A 20,850-nucleotide genomic window follows, 5' to 3' on the forward strand; every position below is an offset into this window, starting at 1 on the left:
TGTCGCTTTCAGACATTTTACACAACCTCTCACGACCAAAGTCCGTACACGTGTGCTCAGTTCGCAGGTAAACACAGAGCTGCTCCCGGTCTGTTTGGCTTAAATGACGTCATGACGATGGTCCCCTGGCGGTGAAAGTGGGCATAAGTGAGATATAAACAAACCTTTTGTAAATTGAGCAAAACTGTATATTTTAACCGTTTTATTCAATTTTATGGTGCAAATTAGACACTAGGAAGATTGAATTCGCTTTTTGGGTCATTCTTCTAGACCAGTGGTTCTTAACCGGTGGGGCCTGCCCCTCTGGGGGGGGGCACGGACACTCTCCTGGGGGGGGTGCAAGTAGGCTAGGATGAGGGGAAAAAAATCATTTAAAAAAAAAAAATCACAAAAATTCCCATGTCGAAAATGCAAGTGGTTGGACTACTATAACACAAACAAATCAACCACACAGTTTCATTTCAAATTTACCAATACAGGGGGTAGTATTTTGAGCCTGTGACGCGATGTCACGTAACTGCTAGGCTAGCCTACTATATAAGCGTCTGCACACGCGTTGAGCTTCATTCACTCTAGTCTCGTCTCTTGCCAAGTTCTCTTGTGCCAGCTCTCGCTAGTCTATCTGTTATCAGTGTTGATATCGATCTACTTTAGGCCTTTACTTCAAACCCAAACGGTCTTTTTAAAGACTAATACCACAAAAAGTCTTTTTAAAGACTATCCCAATCTCAGCCCTAGCTATTTTTTAACTGCTAAGCGTGCACTTAGCTAATAGGGTAAGCCTCTGCCTTTTTCACCATGTTGCAACCCACATGACACGCGTGACTAAGACAATCACACACTCACTCAGGACTACAATCTCAAGTCTTCAAATAAAATTGGTATTGCCTGCAAAATTGTTAAACACTTGCATTAAAGAACGTGCATAAGTCCTGTCTGATTTAGCCTGGGCCCTCCCATCCTAAGCGTGACGCAACACGAGGGCCTGTTGCGAGCTTAGTCTGGCCAGGCAAGCTATCTACAGCTCTTCCAAGCTCCCGAAAAATCGGGAACCAATCAACTTTGAGCATCTCCAACGGCCCTGGGTAGAGGCGTGTTCAAGGCACTGACGTAGTAGAACTGCGACCGGAAGCCATAGATTGTTTACAGAATCTATGCCGGAAGCGCTTCATTCACGCTTCCGCACCTATTACGCATAGATGCTGTATTGAAAGCATTCAACGGGAAGTTCTCATTGAAAACGGAGCAAAGAGCAGCCCTGGAGGTATTTATTGAAAAGAAGGACGTTTTCGCCTTGCTCCCGACCGGCTTCGGTAAGAGTTTAATCTACCAGTTAGCCCCGTCGCGTCGCATACGTCAGAGGAAAGAGTGATGTGATTGGTTTAAGCTTTGTCACAGCCTTTTCTGGCTTCGACCAGTAGCAAACTGAGGCATTTCAGGGAGGCGGGTCAACCACGGGCTCTGGGATACGGTTGGGCTTAATATCTTGGCCAGACCAATAGCTCGGAGAGCTTTGAAGTCGCGTTAGCCAGGCTACGTCTGATTAGTCCCCGATACTTGTCTCTTATCATAGTCACATATCCAAATTATAATTAACAAAACTGGAGAGATTCCTAGTGAGGACCAACAAGGCAACCGATGCACCACCAGCTGCAAAAAAGCTTCGAAGGTACGATGAAGCATACCTGCAGTTTGGATTTACAGTCATGGCTGATCTGAGACCTCAGTGTGTCGTGTGTGCCGAGGTGCTAGCAAACAACAGCATGAAGCCCTGCAAACTTAAAAGGCACCTCGAAACAAAACATGCTGCTCTTAAAGATAAACCGGCAGAATATTTTAAAAGAAAGCTTGATGGCCTCCATCAGCAACAGGCAGCCATGTTAGTGCACAGCACTGTGTCTAAACAGAGTTTGGAGGCATTGTATGTACGGGTAGTGGCCAAAAGAATAGCTAAACTGGGTAAACTGCATACAATTGCCGAGACTCTCATTTTTCCGGCCGCACAAGACGTGCAGAATAATGATAGGAGATAGTGCAGCAGCCAAACTCGGTGCAGTACCACTGTCCAATGACATGGTCGCTAGGAGGATTTCAGACATGTCTAATGACCTCAGAGAGTAACTCCTAGAGTTCCTAAAACAGAGTCCTTACTACGCGCTGCAGCTGGACGAATCCACTGATATTGCTGGGCAGGCACAGCTCCTCGCCTGTGTCAGGTATCTGCGTGACAAGGCAATTGAGGAGGATGTCCTGTTTTGCCGGCCTCTTCAGTCGCACACTACAGGAGAAGCCATCTTCAATGTCCTTGATATTTTTATCCATGAAAATGGTTTGGCTTGGGACCGATGCGTTGGCCTGTGCACAGATGGTGCACGGGCAATGATTGGCTGCGAGCGTAGCCTAGTTGCTCGTGTTCAGCAAGTAGCTCCACTTGTGAAATGGACACATTGTATGGTCCATCGCGAAGCATTAGCTGCTAAAAAAAAATGCTGGTTCTCTTTGACTCCGTGCTGAACCAATCCGTGAAAATGACAAATCTAATCAAATCACTGCCGCTAAACTCTCGCTTGTTTGGGGTCCTCTGCCAGGAGATGGGGTCAGGGCACGAACAGCTGCTTCTGCACACTGAAGTTCGCTGGCTCTCCAGGGGGGTGGGTGTTGCAGCAATTGTATGAGCTGTGAGAGGAGGTGAAGTGTTTTTTGACAGAAATCAAATCAGATCTGGCGAAGCATCTGGATAACACTGTGGCTTGTGTCTCTGTCCTATTTGGTCAATATATTTGACCGTTTGAATGGCCTCAACCTGTCTCTGCAAGGCCACGAAACTCATATTTTGCTCCTCGCAGACAGAGTGGACGCCTTCACACACAAAATTGACCTCTGGCATGGCCACATCAGTCGAGGGAACTGAGACACGTTCCCCAGCCTTGCAGACTTTATCAGTCACTACATTTACATGCACGTCCAAATCGAGCTGCTGTTGGTAATCGAGCAAAGGGTCCCAGCAGGGGTGCCAGAGAAATCCAATCCTACATGCACAAGTGAAATCGGGCTATTGTGCAAGGTGCATTGTGCACCCGAGCCACACGTGGCGCTACACGCCCCATCGTGTTGGTACACTTCCGGTTGTCGTCATGAAGAAGAGCTATAGTGTTGCCAGATACTGCTGACGTTTTCCAGCCCAAAACAAGTTCAAATCCGCTAAAATGCACTTAAAACCCCCAATCTGGCAACACTAGCAGTTCCGTGTTCAAGCTGTTAGGCTTGCTCTAACAGACTATGGCTACAAACTGTCCGGCGCAGACCACTGTTTTGTAAGACAACTTATTTTGCACAATAATATTTTTCTAAAGTCCATTTTTTGCTTACAAAAAATATATATATATATTTTTTTGCTTACAATTTAACTTGTGTCTTAATAAACACACAAAGTTCAATTGTTTTTTTATTGACATTCTTCAGATGTTGGATGGAGATATATATATATATATATATATATATATATATATATATATATATACACAAATACAATGACTTGTTTATGTACACAATTCACAGCTATGCAACAGCTGTACAGATGTATTTGGTGATACAGTAAGTGAGCTAAATTTTAACAGTGCAAACAATGCCACAAAAAAAGATTCATGCCGTTGTCATGATTCGTTGTCATGCCGACCGAGGCTGTTGTGTTTCCCGCTTGTGGTCTCGTCACTCGTCACTTCCGGAAGTAGCTCGACAACTAGCTCGATAGGGTATACATGCACAAAGTAGCTCGGCAGAAATCGCATAAACTAGGTCGTGTAGCTCGATTCCGAGAAATCAAGTTCGGTTCAATTTCAGCCGAATTAAGGTGTATACATGGCATTTTGAACTTTCGATTTCAGTCGAGCAACGGCAGAAATTCGATTCTCTCTATGTGCATGTAAACGTAGTGACTGATGCAGGCACGTCACAAGATTTCTCCTCTCTATTTCAATCAGCGTCTGAGCACCTGTCTGCAATGAGAAAAGAATTTGCGACGTACTTTAAAAAGGATTATCGCCCTTTTGCGTGGGTTCGAGATGCATTTGTGTGCACAGCAAACGAGCTGTCAATTGATATGCAGGAACAGCTTATTGAGCTGAAGAGTGACAGTAGGCTGAAGGAACTTTTTACCTCCTGCCCTCTTTTGTCATTCTGGGCAGCATTGATGCAGGAATACCCTCAACTCTGTGACGTTGCCTTGAAGATTCTCCTCCCTTTCGCATCCACATATTTGTGTGAGGCAGGATTCTCAAAAATGACTGCACTCAAAACGAAATACCGCAATCATGCACAAATTGAGGATGATTTGAGGCTATGTTTATCAGACATTGCACCAAGAATTGAGGATCTTTGCAGGGCAAAGCAGGCTCAGGTCTCACATTAACATCGCCTACCTGCAAGCTTCTGTAAAACATGCAGATGATATGCCTATTATTAGGCCTAGTAATAATAACAATAATAAAGCATAAATTCATATCAGAGGTCGAGTGCCAACTCCCAGTTATAGCAATAGCCTAGTACTGATGATGATAACAGCAAAACATGTAACCTCATAATTATATAGCTATAGCCTAGTAATGATGATCGGCCTACCACTACTCATAATAATAGTATTAATAATAATGCCTGCAAGCTCACATTAGAAGTCTGATGCTACTTCCAGTTATAACAATAGCCTAGTAATGATGATAGGCCTACCTACCGCTACTGATGATGATGATGATAATAATGGTGTGGGCCTAAAAATAATCTATCTATCTATCTATCTATCTATCTATCTATCTATCTATCTATCTATGCATGCAAGGTGGTGTGGTGGGGGTGGCACCGGGAGGAGGGGGGGGGCCCAACTGCAATGAACCTGCTTTGGGGGGGCCCAGCTTGAAAAAGGTTGAGAACCCCTGTTCTAGACAATAAAGTTGGTATTCTACGTTTCACCTCCGACCGTTGCCTATGACCTTTAACGCTGTTCACACAGGTTTAAATGTTCGGGAGTGTTCTCTGTCCAGTGAACAGGTTTCCATGATGGACAACCTGACTTGTTCACGTTTCTCTTCATTCCTGGATCAGTTAATTATTATTATTTTTTTTAATCATTTGAACAAATAAAACACCTTTATCCTGTTTTTTTTTCTTTTCTGTGAATGTCTTAAATTGTTTCATTAATCTGGAGACATATAGTTTATAAAAATATAATTTTTCAAAGTAATTTATATAATCCACCTCTTTCCATATTTATATTTAATTTGCTATTAATTTTTCATTCTCGTCATTTAATTTTAACCTTTTATTACTATTACGTTATCAGTGTCACTAAATGATTTATGCACACTTTTTTTGTGATTGACATTTTATTCTTTTAACAGCATAACAGAGCATGGTATTACAGAATGAAAGATTCGCAGCATATTTCCAAACCCCGCCCCCCCACGCACACAAACGAGCCCCCGTAAACCATCACCCAGGGTTCCCGCGGGGTTTTAAAAGGTAGTTAATTAAAATAGGCTAAATTATGGCCAGTAAAAGGTAGTAAATGTAATCTGACGTGGTAGTAAATTTTTTTTGACCCCCATCCAACTGGGCCTATGTGTTTTCTAATTCGTTTAATTAACCTGCATGCCATAATAGCCATAAATTACTACATTTGGGCGAATTTATTTTTATGTATCGAGGAGGACCGCAGTGAGGAGTTGGTGGCGCATGCGCATTGAATTCCAATAACGGTCGAATCCAGTATAAATTTATACCAGAGATTGTTTAGTACGAGACTGACTTTGTTTATACGGCTCTAGTCGAATCTATCTGTTGACCCGACAGGCGACATCTGCACGAGAATTAAACAATGGGGAAATGCAAATTTTCAGACCTCTGGCTGGAGGAACCTGATTTTAAAGACTGGCTAAAGGCGGTAGATGGCAATCGGCGAGAGGCGTTCATTGAAAAGTTGATTGAAGAAAAGGTCAAACAACTGAGGCACATGTAATGCGTTGTGTGCGTGCGCGCCTGGTGCGTTGTGTGTGTGTGTGCGCCATTTGAGGCATCCAAAATGTGATGAGCAAATCTGTTGAACTGTTCAAATGATTAAGATTAACCCTCTAAAACACTGATCTCTGGGAGGAAGGTGTTGACTCTGCCCACGGGCCTTCACGACTACAGGACTGGTGCAAATGACTGTCTTAAGCAAACTTGGCAATGTGTTGAGAGACTGCCAAAATAGGGCTTGGGTTATGTGTGTTTTGTATCTTTAGGGTGTGTGTCTTGTCTTTGTCGTGTGTGTGTGTGCACCCGTGTGTGTGTGTGTGTGTGTTTGTGTTTGCCATTTGACCTGATTTAAATGTAATGAGTTGATGTACCTAAGCACATAAGATTTTTTGTGCAAATCTGTTCACCTGTTCAAAATATTATTCCACAAACAAAAGGTTGGCCATCTTGAAAGTGTTGGCCGACAAAATGTAAATCAGATCTTGTACCTAATGTGAAGTGTTGACACACAAGGTTTAGTGCAAATCTGTGTACCCGTTAAGAGGTTATGGGACACAGTTTCACAGTTCAATAAAATTATAACTTGTATGTGGAAGTTTGTTTTCTTTTATGCAAATATGCATTACTCCATGTGTAGCCCTAGCAATGGGAGGTTCTATTATGCGTCCAAAGGGAAAGAGTTACACGACCGGTACGTTCAGATTTTCTTTCTATCTTGTCTCATCAATCCAACTCTTTGGGTAGAGTTGTCACTAACTTGTATGTGGCACATTCACTTGGACTAACACATACACTCAAAGATTACCTTGTTAAATTATGAGAAAATGTCCAAATCCAAATTGTCGCTGTGGTAGTAAAAAAAAATTGTGAAGGTAGTAAATTCAACATAAAATATCTGTAGGAACCCTGATCACCACCAAATGCTGAGCCTTCTTTGGCTGTTCATTATTTAACGTTGCGCTCCTTCATGTCTAGCAGACCTATCTGTTAACTACAGCCACACTAGCTGTACCATTTAATGAAAAAAAAAAAAAAAAAAATCATTAAATAAATGCAGAACATAACCCATAATTGACATAAATCAGATATCTCTATTAATACACCTTCATGTACAAATACACGTGTGTGTGTGTGTGTGTGTGTGTGTGTGTGTGTATATACAAGCATATATGTACATACAGTTAGGTCCATAAATATTTGGACAGAGGCAACATTTTTCTAATTTTGGTTCTGTACATTACCACAATGAATTTTGAACAAAACAATTCAGATGCAGTTGAAGTTCAGACTTTCAGCTTTAATTCAGTGGGTTGAACAAAATGATTGCATAAAAATGTGAGGAACTAAAGCATTTCTTAAATACAATCCCTTCATTTCAGGGGCTCAAAAGTAATTGGACAAATTAAATAATTGTAAATAAAATGTTCATTTCTAATACTTGGTTGAAAACCCTTTGTTGGCAACAACTGCCTGAAGTCTTGAACTCATGGACATCACCAGACGCTGTGTTTCCTCCTTTTTAATGCTCTGCTAGGCCTTTACTGCAGCGGTTTTCAGTTGCTGTTTGTTTGTGGGCCTTTCTGTCTGAAGTTTAGTCTTTTAACAAGTGAAATGCTGCTCAATTGGGTTGAGATCAGGCGACTGACTTGGCCATTCAAGAATATTCCACTTCTTTGCTTTAATAAACTCCTGGGCTGCTTTGGCTTTATGTTTTGGGTCATTGTCCATCTGTATTATGAAACGCCGACCAATCGGTTTGGCTGGATTTGAGCACACAGTACGTCTCTGAATACCTCAGAATTCATCCGGCTGCTTCTGTCCTGTGTCACATCATCAATAAACACTAGTGACCCAGTGCCACTGGCAGCCATGCATGCCCAAGCCATCACACTGCCTCCGCCGTGTTTTACTTTGGATCATGAGCTGTACCACGCCTTCACCATACTTTTTTCTTTCCATCATTCTGGTAGAGGTTGATCTTGGTTTCATCTGTCCAAAGAATGCTCTTCCAGAACTGTGCTGGCTTTTTTAGATGTTTTTTAGCAAAGTCCAATCTAGCCTTTTTATTCTTGAGGCTTATGAGTGGCTTGCACCGTGCAGTGAACCCTCTGTATTTATTTTCATGCAGTTTTCTCTTTATGGTAGATTTGGATATTGATACGCCTACCTCCTGGAGAGTGTTGTTCACTTGGTTGGCTGTTGTGAAGGGGTTTCTCTTTACCACGGAAATTATTCTGCGATCATCCACCACTGTTGTCTTCTGTGGGCGTCCAGGTCTTTTTGCATTGATGAGTTCACCAGTTCTTTCTTTCTTTCTTTCTTTCTTTCTTTCTTTCTTTCTTTCTTTCTTTCTTTCTTTCTTTCTTTCTTTCTTTCTTTCTTTCTTTCTTTCTTTCTTTCTTTCTTTCTTTCTTTCTTTCTTTCTTTCTTTCTTTCTTTCTTTCTTTCTTTCTTTCTTTCTTTCTTTCTTTCTTTCTTTCTTTCTTTCTTTCTTTCTTTCTTTCTTTCTTTCTTTCTTTCTTTCTTTCTTTCTTTCTTTCTTTCTTTCTTTCTCAGGATGTACCAAACTGTAGATTTTGCCACTCCTAATATTGTAGCAATTTCTCAGATGTTTTTTTTCTGTTTTCTCAGCTTAAGGATGGCTTGTTTCACCTGCATGGAGAGCTCCTTTGACCGCATGTTTTCTTCACAGCAAAATCTTCCAAATGCAAGCACCACACCTCAAATCAACTCCAGGCCTTTTATCTGCTTAATTGAGAATGACATAACGAAGGAATTGCCCACACCTGCCCATGAAATAGCCTTTGAGTCAACTGTCCAATTACTTTTGGTCCCTTTAAAAACAGGGTGGCACATGTTAAGGAGCTGAAACTCCTAAACCCTTCATCCAATTTTAATGTGGATACCCTCAAATGAAAGCTGAAAGTCTGGACTTTATGTCCATTATATAAATATAACTTAAATATGTTTCGGTAAACAGGTAAAAAAAAAAAAACAATTTGTGTCATTGTCCAAATATATATGGAACTAACTGTACCTAGATGAAATCTATAAGCACAGCATTAAAAGAGAATTAATTTAAAAAAAAAAAGAGCATCAGCAGTACAGGTACGCAGTCGTCCACCCGGAAACTCAGAACTTGCGTCTCTCCCCTGTATAAACCCTTTCAAGAGCCCTTTAAGAAATGTAAGTATTTCCCCCATTTTCCTTCATATAAGATCCAGTCTACCCAGTGGTTTATATAACATTTTTTTCAAATGCTGCAACTCGTGCCATTTCTGCAGCCCATTCTTGCAAAGAAGGCACCCCGTCTGTCTTCCAACCCCTGATAAGTATCTGTCTACCTTTCATAATACTGGTTTGGACCCAGCTTATGTTTATCCTGTCAGAACTGAATGATCACCCAAAACAAATAGTCTCAGGTTGAATGGGATTTGTGTCTCTGTAATCTCACACAGATTATCACAAATATTTGTCCAGAATTGTTGGACTTTGTCACAGGACCATAAAACATGAACTAAAATGACCTTCCTCAGATTTGCATCGCCAACAACTTGATGTGGGTAAAAATCCTAGTCTGAACAATCTGGAAGGAGTCCAGTAAAACCGATGTATAATCTTGAATTGAATGAGGCGTACCCTTGCATCCCTTTGATACTACTTTAACATTTTTACAAATTCTATCCCAACCCTCATCAATGATTTGTCAGGTTCAGATCCCTTTCCCATATATTCTTCAGAGCTAAAATGGGTCCATTACCAAGAGTCTGAATCATCATAGAATAATAGACCGATGCCTCATGTCCTTTTTCCATAACTCATTAGAATCTTATCTAGGAGTTCTGCATTTTGGGGAACTGATGTACTGGATCCAAAAATCCCTACCAGCGTATGGTGGAGTTGCAGGTACCTAAAAAAAAAATGAGACCTAGGAATATTGAATTGTTGCATTAAATATTCAAATGATTTTAGGGAACCATCACAATACAGATCCCCCAATATGCCCATATCGTTCTCCAGCAATAAATGGGGAATTTACCAATTCGTAATTTTGGATTTAACCAGATACTAGAAGAGATATTTAGAAAGGGATCAAATTTGAATATTCGAGCAACCTTAGTCCAAATTAATTTGAGAGATTATTGGATGCATTTTTGCTTCTTTACTTAATTTAGTCGACAAGATTTGCATGGGTGACAGAGGGGCCACTACAGTTTGTTCCATACAGTACCACGGGGGGCCCTTTCGGGAGGGAGAGACCAATGGGCTAGGTGTCTCATCTCATCTCATTATCTCTAGCCGCTTTATCCTGTTCTACAGGGTCGCAGGCAAGCTGGAGCCTATCCCAGCTGACTACGGGCGAAAGGCGGGGTACACCCTGGACAAGTCGCCAGGTCATCACAGGGCTGACACATAGACACAGACAACCATTCACACTCGCATTCACACCTACGGTCAATTTAGAGTCACCAGTTAACCTAACCTGCATGTCTTTGGACTGTGGGGGAAACCGGAGCACCCAGAGGAAACACCCGGGGAGAACATGCAAACTCCGCACAGAAAGGCCCTCCTCGGCCACGGGGCTCGAACCCGGACCTTCTTGCTCTGAGGCGACAGCGCTAACCGCTACACCACCGTGCCGCCCCTTGGGCTAGGTGTCTTAAATTAAAAGCATAGTAGTAAAACAGCGTCTTTGGAAGCCCCAAGCCTTTTCTATCAGCTGGTCTTTGTAACTTCCTGTGGTGCAGCCAGGGGCATTTATTATTCCAAATAAATATATTGGCTATCCTGTCAAACCTTTTAAAATAATAATGGGGAATTTCTAAAGGGAGGGAGTGGATAAGATAATTAAGTTTAGGGACGCAGTTCATTTTCAAAACGTTAACTTTATCTGCCATAGACAAATTAAGAGTTGACCATCTCTCCACATCGCAGGAAATTTTTTGTAATAATGGGTCAAAATTGACTTTGATCAAATCTTTCAGCTGTCTAGGAAACCGGGTACCCAGATACATGATACCTTGCTCAGACCACTGAAAAGCACCTGGATGGAATGCAGTGCAGGGGCAATAAGCTGTTAAGGGGAGTGCCTCGGACTTGAACCAGTTCACTCTGTAACCAGAGAATTTTGAGAATGAGTTTACGATTCCAAGAAGATATGGTACAGATCTGCTGGGGTCGGACACCAGTAATAAAATATCAGCATAAAGCATCAATTCATGTACCATCTCACCTGCAGTAACACCCGGGAAATCAGTCGCGCCACGTATGGCCACCGCGAGAGGCTCTATGGCTAAACGAAAATGCAAAGGAGAAAGGGGTGAACCCTGCCTTGTTCCTCTCCCCAACATGAAATTATCAGAGATAAGCCCATTAGTCTGCACAGCTGCTTCTGGGTGCTAAAATAATACATGAATCCATTTTATAATGGTAATACCAAATCCAAACTCTTCCAAAATTTTAAATAAGTACCCCCATTCGACCATGTCAAACGCCTTTTCGGTGTCGAGAGATTGCAGCAACTGGGGGCTGGACGTCAACCACAGACCACGTGGCATCAACATTATCTGAGGAGCTACGACCGCGAATTAACCCTACTTGGTCAGTATGGATCAATGATTCAATTACACTGTCTAATCGCTTTGCTCAAATTTTCGAGATTATTTTAACATCTATCTGCATTAATCAAATAGGACGGTAATTCTTGCATTCATACAAATCTTTACCTTTCTTAGGAACTAGACTAATAAGGGCCTGTCTTAGAGTTGGTGGCAGTACACCCCTCTCTAGTGCTTCCTTATACACTTCTAGTAAAGGTGAAGCTAACTCTGTCGCAAAGCTCTTAAAGAATTCCCCGGTAAAACCGTCTGGCCTGGGTGCTTTGCTTGATGATAAAGCCTGAATTACCCCTTTAACCTCCTCAATAGTAATATCTGAGTTTAAAAAAAATCCCTCTGTTCATCTGTCAACTTGGGAAGTCCTAGTGGTTCTATAAACTTATGAATTTCTTCTTCATTAGAGGTAGATGTTAAACCATAGAGATTGCCATAAAATTCTTTACAAGCCTTATTAATATCTACGGTCGCAGTGAGCAGGTCGCCAGCCGGTGACCTAACAGCTGGAATACTGGAAGCCAATTCCCTCTGTTTTATAGAACTGGCAAGTAACTTTCCTGCTTTGTCCCCCGACTCGAAATGTTTGTCTAGCCTTCAATAAATTAAATTCAACCTTTTGGGATACTTTATTATATTGATATTTTAACTTAGTCAGTTTTCTCATGCCGTGTTCTCATTGGTTGCTTCAACTCTGTTTCAGCTTGGTTAATTTTATTTTCCAATGCTAGCAACTCGTGTTTTAATTTTTTTTTTTTTTACAATATGAAGTGTGTTGGGGGCGGCTCGGTGGTGTAGTGGTTAGCGCTGTCGCCTCACAGCGAGAAAGTCCGGGTTCGAGCCCCGTGGCCGATGAGGGCCTTTCTGTGCAGAGTTTGCATGTTCTCCCCGTGTCCGCGTGGGTTTCCTCCGGGTGCTCCGGTTTCCCCCACAGTCCAAAGACATGCAGGTTAGGTTAACTGGTGACTCTAAATTGACCGTAGGTGTGAGTGTGAATGGTTGTCTGTGTCTATGTGTCAGCCCTGTGATGACCTGGCGACTTGTCCAGGGTGTACCCCGCCTTTCGCCCGTAGTCAGCTGGGATAGGCTCCAGCTTGCCTGTGACCCTGTAGAACAGGATAAAGTGGCTACAGATAATGAGATGAAGTGTGTTGGATAAGACGTCCCCTAATCACAGCCTTTAGGGCCTTCCACGCCACGCCCGCCGATGATACAGACCGCCAATTAATCTCTAAATAATTCTTTAATTCTGTCCTGAGCAACTCCCACATTTACTGGGTCCTGTAGAAGGGACGAGTTAAGACGCCACCTGTAAAACTTTCTTCTCTCACTTTGGGGTAATAGGTCCAAGCCAACCCAGGCATGGTCAGAAACGAGAATATTTCCTATTTCACCACCCACAGCAGAAGTAGTGAGTGCTTTAGATGTTAGAAAAAAAAATCTATTCGGCTATAAATCTTGTGTACTGGTGAAAAATATGTGTAATCCCTACCAGAAGGGATCATAATCCTCCAAATGTCTATTAATCCTAAAGATTTGCAAATTCTCTGCAATGTCATCGCGGCCTTCGTCACCTTACGCAACCCTGCCCCATTGTGGTCAAGAGCTGGATCCATTAAAAAATTAAAATCCCCTCCCAGAACAACAGCATGATTCCCAGTGGCTTGAAGCTTCCTTTCAAGATCAATAAAAAAAATTTGATCATCCAAATTAGGTGCGTAAATGTTAGCCAAGATTAGCTTTTGAGATTGTATTTCAGCCAGCACAATAATCATCCTTCCTGAATTATCCTTAATTTGCTTGAGACATTTAAACTGTAAATGTTTACTAGAGCCTATACTGTAAAATACATGTCCAACCCATCCAACACGGAGCTTCTCGGGCTCCTCTGTTGACATGTGTTTCTTGGAGAAACGCCACATCATACTTTTTACTCTTGAGTATGGTCATGACCTTTTTTCTCTTAACTGGGTTCCCCAATCCATAAACCTATTTGAGAGGACATGCCTGCCTACACAATAATGACACACAACCACATATCAGAAACGGTACAGTTAAGCAGTGGTGATGACGAAACACAAAAATCCCCCTGAAACTAACAAAATAGAGTGTGCAACTGAACCTGAACTTTGCACATTTCAACCCCCGCGAAAGTCCCGCCAATGGAAATCCGACGGTCCGTGTCTGGTCCGCGAGACTCCACTTGTCGTGACTCCTCCTCCTGCACCTCTACCGTGAAGATAAGTCTACACCAGTGTCTTTAATTTAACCTTCAGGTGCATAAGAAGAGGATGGGAACACATCAGGGTACCTTTGACTCGCAGCTGAACCCAGTAAAAACACAAAGCCTGCTTACTCACTGCATAGCGTCTATGAAAGCCATGGCCCTCCGGGGACGGTCAAAAGCCTTTTCACCCTCGCAGGTCTCGATTCTCAGTTTAGCCGGGGACAGCATCCTGAACACAAAAATACCCCTGAAATGTGCAAAGTTCAGGTTCAGTTGCACACTCTTTATTTTGTTAGTTTCAGGGGGATTTTTGTGTTCATGCAGTTTTTTTTTCTTGCACTCCTTGAATTTGTCGCGCTTCATCTGGGTGGCTCTGGAGTAGTCTGGGAAAAGCATTATAGTGTTTTCCCAGTTCAGCTTGCCTTTGTTCCTCGCTGCCCGCAACACCGCATCCCTGTCCGATGATCTCAAAAACTTGGCCAGTATTGGTCTGTCTCCAGGTGTGGATCGCTGGCTAGCGACTCTGTGTGCCCGCTCAATCTCTTGTCTCCCCTCTATGTTCAGCAAATTTGGCACCAGCTCCTCCAAAGATTTCACCACATCTCCTCCCTCTTTGCCCTCCGGAAAGCTGACAAATCGAACATTGTTGCGCTGCGAGCGATTCTCCATGCCTTCTAATTTTTCCCAGATCTTTCCGACGTCTGTCTTGCTAGCTGGCAGGTTAGCTTGCCACTCCTTCTCGGTCGTTTCCAAATACTCCACTCGCTTCTCAACGTCGTCCATTCTTGTAATTAGGGAGAGAGTTTAGTCTCCACCGACGCAGTGGTACGATGTATTTCTGCCAGCCCCTCCAAATCCTCAGAAATCTTTGTTACTGCTGTGTAAATGTTACGAATATGCTGGGCTATGCCATGAACTTGTTGCTGGTCGGGCTCGGCACCACCATCTTGGTCTTGTTTCATGGCATCAGCCCCGTGCGAGCTTAGATGTCTTTTAAAGTGCATATTCTGGACCAATTTCGTGTTTTTTTTTTTTTCTCTCTTCTGTGAAAGTAGGTCCCTTTACACACTCATCCAGAAGGGTAATTTTGCACAAGGCTATTTGTCTACAGCAGAAAAAAATAAAATAAAACGCGTCTGGAAAAATCCCAAGTGAGTCTGGAGCCAGAATCGTGACGTTACTTGCGGAAGCGCCAGCAGGCTGCACAAGCTTTGTGCAGTTTCAGTGCACAGCCTGTGTAGACCGAGCGCTCCCATTTCTCTCTCATTGTCCGGTCTTTTGGGAAACGATGAGTACTAATCCCATCAAGATTGGTGTTGCTACACCCTCCTACGATACATCTGTTAACCATTTTAATAATTACGTGATAACGTTGAAGAAATTTGCAGAAAACCACCAGGTCGTTTTCTCATAAACAAACCAGCGCTGACGTAGGATTCAGAGGGAGGCGTCCCGCACGCGACGTCACGAAAATCAGTGTTTGCCAGGAAATCCAAATGCCAAGTTTTTTCAGAGGCGGACCAATTCGCCTCAGATGGCTTGATTTCAACTGAATTTTTCTGGTATTGCGCAAAATGCAAAATGTGACCAATATTTGACCAAAGTTTCGACATCTTTTTGCACCCTTGTTAGTTAACAAGTATACTGGATACTAATATCTCTGGTGTAAATGTTTTAAAGGATAAAGGCAGCAATGCAGTGTGGCGCTCCCTACTCCGTGGCTCCTTCTCACATTGCGTCACATGACTATGCACACTTAATTATTAAAACAAGTTAAAAAAGTGATTCGTGTCAGAGATGAACGTTTTACGGCAAGAACATGAAATGTATACCGATTAAAATGTGAAGTTGAAATGTTTTTTTTAAATTTGTGTGTGAGAAAATAAGAAATTCAAAACAAGACAAGATTATTTATTTTTAAGCGATATTTGTAAACAACAAATGTTGACTAAAATGCTGTCAAAAGCTGAAGTAAAATCACTCGACTTCATCAAATAAAATAAAATAAAAAATCTGAATGATAGGAATAATACAAAATTACAGCAGGTAAAATATTAAGTCAATAAAAAATATATTAGACGTTAAATACACACCACTGTATAAATGGTCTCTAAATACAACCCCAATTCCAAAAAAGTTGGGACAAAGTACAAATTGTAAATAAAAACGGAATGCAATGATGTGGAAGTTTCAAAATTCCATATTTTATTCAGAATAGAACATAGATGACATATCAAATGTTTAAACTGAGAAAATGTATCATTTAAAGAGAAAAATTAGGTGATTTTTTAAATTTCATGACAACAACACATCTCAAAAAAGTTGGGACAAGGCCATGTTTCCCACTGTGAGACATCCCCTTTTCTCTTTACAACAGTCTGTAAACGTCTGGGGACTGAGGAGACAAGTTGCTCAAGTTTAGGGATAGGAATGTTAACCCATTCTTGTCTAATGTAGGATTCTAGTTGCTCAACTGTCTTAGGTCTTTTTTTTGTCGTATCTTCCGTTTTATGATGCGCCAAATGTTTTCTATGGGTGAAAGATCTGGACTGCAGGCTGGCCAGTTCAGTACCCGGACCCTTCTTCTACGCAGCCATGATGCTGTAATTGATGCAGTATGTGGTTTGGCATTGTCATGTTGGAAAATGCAAGGTCTTCCCTGAAAGAGACGTCGTCTGGATGGGAGCATATGTTGCTCTAGAACCTGGATATACCTTTCAGCATTGATGGTGTCTTTCCAGATGTGTAAGCTGCCCATGCCACACGCACTAATGCAACCCCATACCATCAGAGATGCAGGCTTCTGAACTGAGCGCTGATAACAACTCGGGTCGTCCTTCTCCTCTTTAGTCCGAATGACACGGCGTCCCTGATTTCCATAAAGAACTTCAAATTTTGATTCGTCTGACCACAGAACAGTTTTCCACTTTGCCACAGTCCATTTTAAACGAGCCTTGGCCCAGAGAAGACGTCTGCGCTTCTGGATCGTGTTTAGATACGGCTTCTTCTTTGAACTATAGAGTTTTAGCTGGCAACGGCGGATGGCACGGTGAATTGTGTTCAGAGATAATGTTCTCTGGAAATATTCCTGAGCCCATTTTGTGATTTCCAATACAGAAGCATGCCTGTATGTGATGCAGTGCCGTCTAAGGGCCCGAAGATCACGGGCACCCAGTATGGTTTTCCGGCCTTGACCCTTACACACAGAGATTCTTCCAGATTCTCTGAATCTTTTGATGATATTATGCACTGTAGATGATGATATGTTCAAACTCTTTGCAATTTTACGTACACTGTCGAACTCCTTTCTGATATTGCTCCACTATTTGTCGGCGCAGAATTAGGGGGATTGGTGATCCTCTTCCCATCTTTACTTCTGAGAGTCGCTGCCACTCCAAGATGCTCTTTTTATACCCAGTCATGTTAATGACCTTTTGCCAATTGACCTAATGAGTTGCAATTTGGTCCTCCAGCTGTTCCTTTTTTGTACCTTTTAACTTTTCCAGCCTCTTATAGACCCCTTTCACTGACGTCACCCGAAACCGGAAGTAAACAGACCCTGCGCCATTTTGGAAGACCAACAAACTCGTGATAAGGGGATAATAACGGCAGCGGTATGTGAACCCACGAGAATAAAGTGGAGTGGCAAACGACTTAAACAAACAAATCTGAGCTGTTTTATTTATGATTTATTGGCCCAACAGTAGACTTGAAAGAAACCTGTGTGAGACTTGGCAAAAAACTGTGGATATAATGGATAAGTCTGTGCATGATCTACGGACACTTTGAGGTAAGCAAACGCAAGAAATTCAGATTTAAAACATGCTAAATTGGCCCCAAGTTGATAACTGTATGAGGAGCAAGCCTCCCAGACTTCTACAATTTAATAATAATAATAATTTAGGATGGTTTGGGGCTTGCTCGCTGCTGCCAGGTTGGTTGTTGAGTAGCCTGACTGTTTTTTTTTTTTTTTTTTTTTTCTTGCGTGTGGTATCATTGTTGACGCGAGGTTGTTTTTTGAACATGCCAATGCGGACACGATTTCCCCTGATGAGTTATGACTTCAGACGCGATGCGTGTGTGGAGTCCGCGTGATATGTGCGTAAGATAGGCTTCTCATGTGTTTGGAGATCCGCGCTCTGAGACAAGCGCAAGCACCCCCCCAAGGGAAAAAAAGGGACCCCCCGAAAATATCGCCATAGTTCGAACAGAGTGTAGGCACTGGGTGTAAACAACAGTTTACAATGTCTGGGTAGCAAACAGATGGCAGAATTGGTGTCCGGTCCTCCTTATGTTTCCATTCTCCCTTGCCCCGAGTCTTATCATATGGGTCAAACCCATCAATCACAGCCAGTTTCTCCACATACCGTGCCCTTTCTGCAGCTGGTAATGTACTCACATAACCAGAATTATCAGCCATCGTGTCACTTTACTCTCGCTCGTACTTTGTTTTATATTGTGAGTGCATGTACTTGGTCTTCCAATATGGCGCCTAACAAAATCTCGCGGTGCGGTGACGTCATGTGAAAGGGGTCTATTGCCCCTGTCCCAACTTTTTTGAGATGTGTTGCTGTCATGAAATTTCAAATGAGCCAATATGAAATTTCAAAATGTCTCACTTTCGACATTTGATATGTTGCCTATGTTCTATTGTGAATACAATATCAGTTTTTGAGATTTGTAAATTATTGCATTCTGTTTTTATTTACAATTTGTACTTTGTCCCAACTTTTGTTGAATCGGGGTTGTACACCGCACACCTCTCCGAGCTCAGCATCGGCTAAAGTGGGGGGAAATTTTATCATCCAGCTGAAGGTCTCTGCTCCTCACAGATCCATCTGTTTGATATCGACGTTCCTGGGAAAATCCGCTTCCAGGAGTCCGAGACGTTGACCCCAGGGAGCAGTTTATCTGTGTTCGAAACCCGTGAGTGAGCACCAGTTTTACATTGGATTTAATCATGTTTCTCTCAGAGCTATCTGTCTGTCTCTTGTTTTTGTTTTCTTTCTTTCTTTCTTTCTTTCTTGTTTGTCTTTTTTCTTTCTTTTTTTTATTAATTGATGTATTTTTTTCTCTTTTTATGTATGTACTTTTTTGTTTTTCTTTATTTATTGATTTTATGTACTTTTTTATTAATTGATGTATTTTTTATTTCTTTTATTAATTGATGTATTTTTTCTTTTCTTTTATTAATTGATTTTCTTTTTTATTCTTGTTTTTCTTTTCTCATGTACTTTTTTATTAATTGATTTTTTCTTTTCATTTATTTCTTTTTTGAGTTGATGATTTATTTGTTTTTTCTTTATGTACTTTCTCTTTTTTTATTAATTGTGCTTTTCTTTATTTCTGTACTTTTTTCTGTACTTTTGTTTTTCTTTATTGATTTTATTTATGTACTTTTCTCTTTTAATTGATGTATTTTTTCTTTTTATTTATTTTTATTATTGATTCTTTTTATTCTTGTTTTTTCTTTTCTTGTGTACTTTTTTATTAATTGATGTATTTTTCTTTTCATTTTTTTATTAGTTGATGTATTTATTTATTATTCTTAATTTTTTTATTTCTGTATTTCATTTTTCTTTTTTTATTAATTGATGTATTTTATTTTTTCATTCTTTCATCTATCTATCTATCTATCTATCTATCTATCTATCTATCTATCTATCTATCTATCTATCTTGTTTTTTCTCTTTTTAATTTCTTTCTTTCTTTTATTTCTTTGTCCCACAGCTTTCTGTAAAGTGGGAGTGGGGATCTGCTATGACATCCGATTTGCAGAGCTTGCACAGATCTACGCAAGGAAAGGTACGTTTGGCGCTTATGAGTGCTTATAACAGCTAAAAGACTTAACAAATGGATTTGTTTCATCATCTGAGAGAAAGATGGTGTTGGGTTCACCCAGAAAGAGACCCCGATTCCTTCGTGCCGATGCCTCGGATCCGAGGACGAGAATGATCAGGTCGAGAGAAACAGGCAGAAAACCAGAGGTTTCACATGCCGGTTTATTCGCACAGTCACTTCGTCAAAATGAAAACATTTTTGAAAATGTCTTATAGTGTCTCTGTGTTTGTTTTGTCTTCGTGTGTGTGTGTGTGTGATGGGTGTGCGTCTATGTGGAAGTGTGTAATCTTGAATCAATCATAATATAATAACATATTTGCTGACAGTAAGGTACAGATAGATATCAGAGTCTTGGCTTATAATCAATATTATGGTTAATTTTCATGGAATAGCATGAAATGTTAAACATAGATAATGTCTAGTCTACGGAGAAGGTCAAAGACACTAGTTTGCACAGAAAGGATCTTAATAATTAACATGAATAATTCTTAACACATGAATGTGTGTTCAGTCAGTAAATTACATCTTGATTTCATCAACATAAGTAAAATAACATATGTCTTTAATAATGCTAAAACAAGGAATGTTATAAGAAAATAAACATAAAAAAATAAGAACAACTTAACCACAAGAACAATGAGAATATGTCTGAAAGAGAGAGAACAATTAAACAACTAACAGGTTAATTAACTAAATTAGGTTAATGCTTTTAAACTAAAAACCCTTAGAATCATAAGATCTTTAATTATAATTATCATGTCATTATGAAACTAATCTAGAACTATAAAACTAACATTAATCACGGAATGCATTCATTAATTACGGGATCCAAATCACTATCATAGTATATTTCAATATATTTCATAGCTTTTATGAAGCTATGACCTAAGTTTCAACTGAATGAATTAACATAAACATGAACTTTAATTCTACCATTTCAGAGTGTGTGTGAGTCGATCTGACACTAAAACAGACCTTCAGACACTTCTCTGTTCGAAATACACATTCATATCAAAGAATAAACAAAATGTTCCCAAACAATGTCTAGCCGGACCTAAGGTCGTTTCAACTAATATAATTTTGACACAGAATAAGCCAAGAATTAATACTTAACTAAACTTACATATATCTACATATATCTTGATTTAACCTACTGATTCTGAT

At 40.8% G+C, this 20,850-nt stretch overlaps 1 protein-coding gene across 1 annotated transcript in view; it reads left to right on the plus strand.

Annotated features, from left to right (window-relative positions):
- Positions 1 to 20,850, plus strand: part of nit2 (nitrilase family, member 2) — a 63,551-nt gene that overhangs the window by 22,850 nt on the left and 19,851 nt on the right. Inside the window, exons 5-6 of the mRNA XM_060920132.1 lie at positions 18,678 to 18,771; positions 19,576 to 19,650. Of these exons, the coding sequence (XP_060776115.1) occupies positions 18,678 to 18,771; positions 19,576 to 19,650 (169 nt within the window). The remainder of the gene's footprint in view (positions 1 to 18,677; positions 18,772 to 19,575; positions 19,651 to 20,850) is intronic.

Source organism: Neoarius graeffei, chromosome 4, assembly GCF_027579695.1.
Source record: "Neoarius graeffei isolate fNeoGra1 chromosome 4, fNeoGra1.pri, whole genome shotgun sequence".
Taxonomy (NCBI): domain Eukaryota; kingdom Metazoa; phylum Chordata; class Actinopteri; order Siluriformes; family Ariidae; genus Neoarius; species Neoarius graeffei.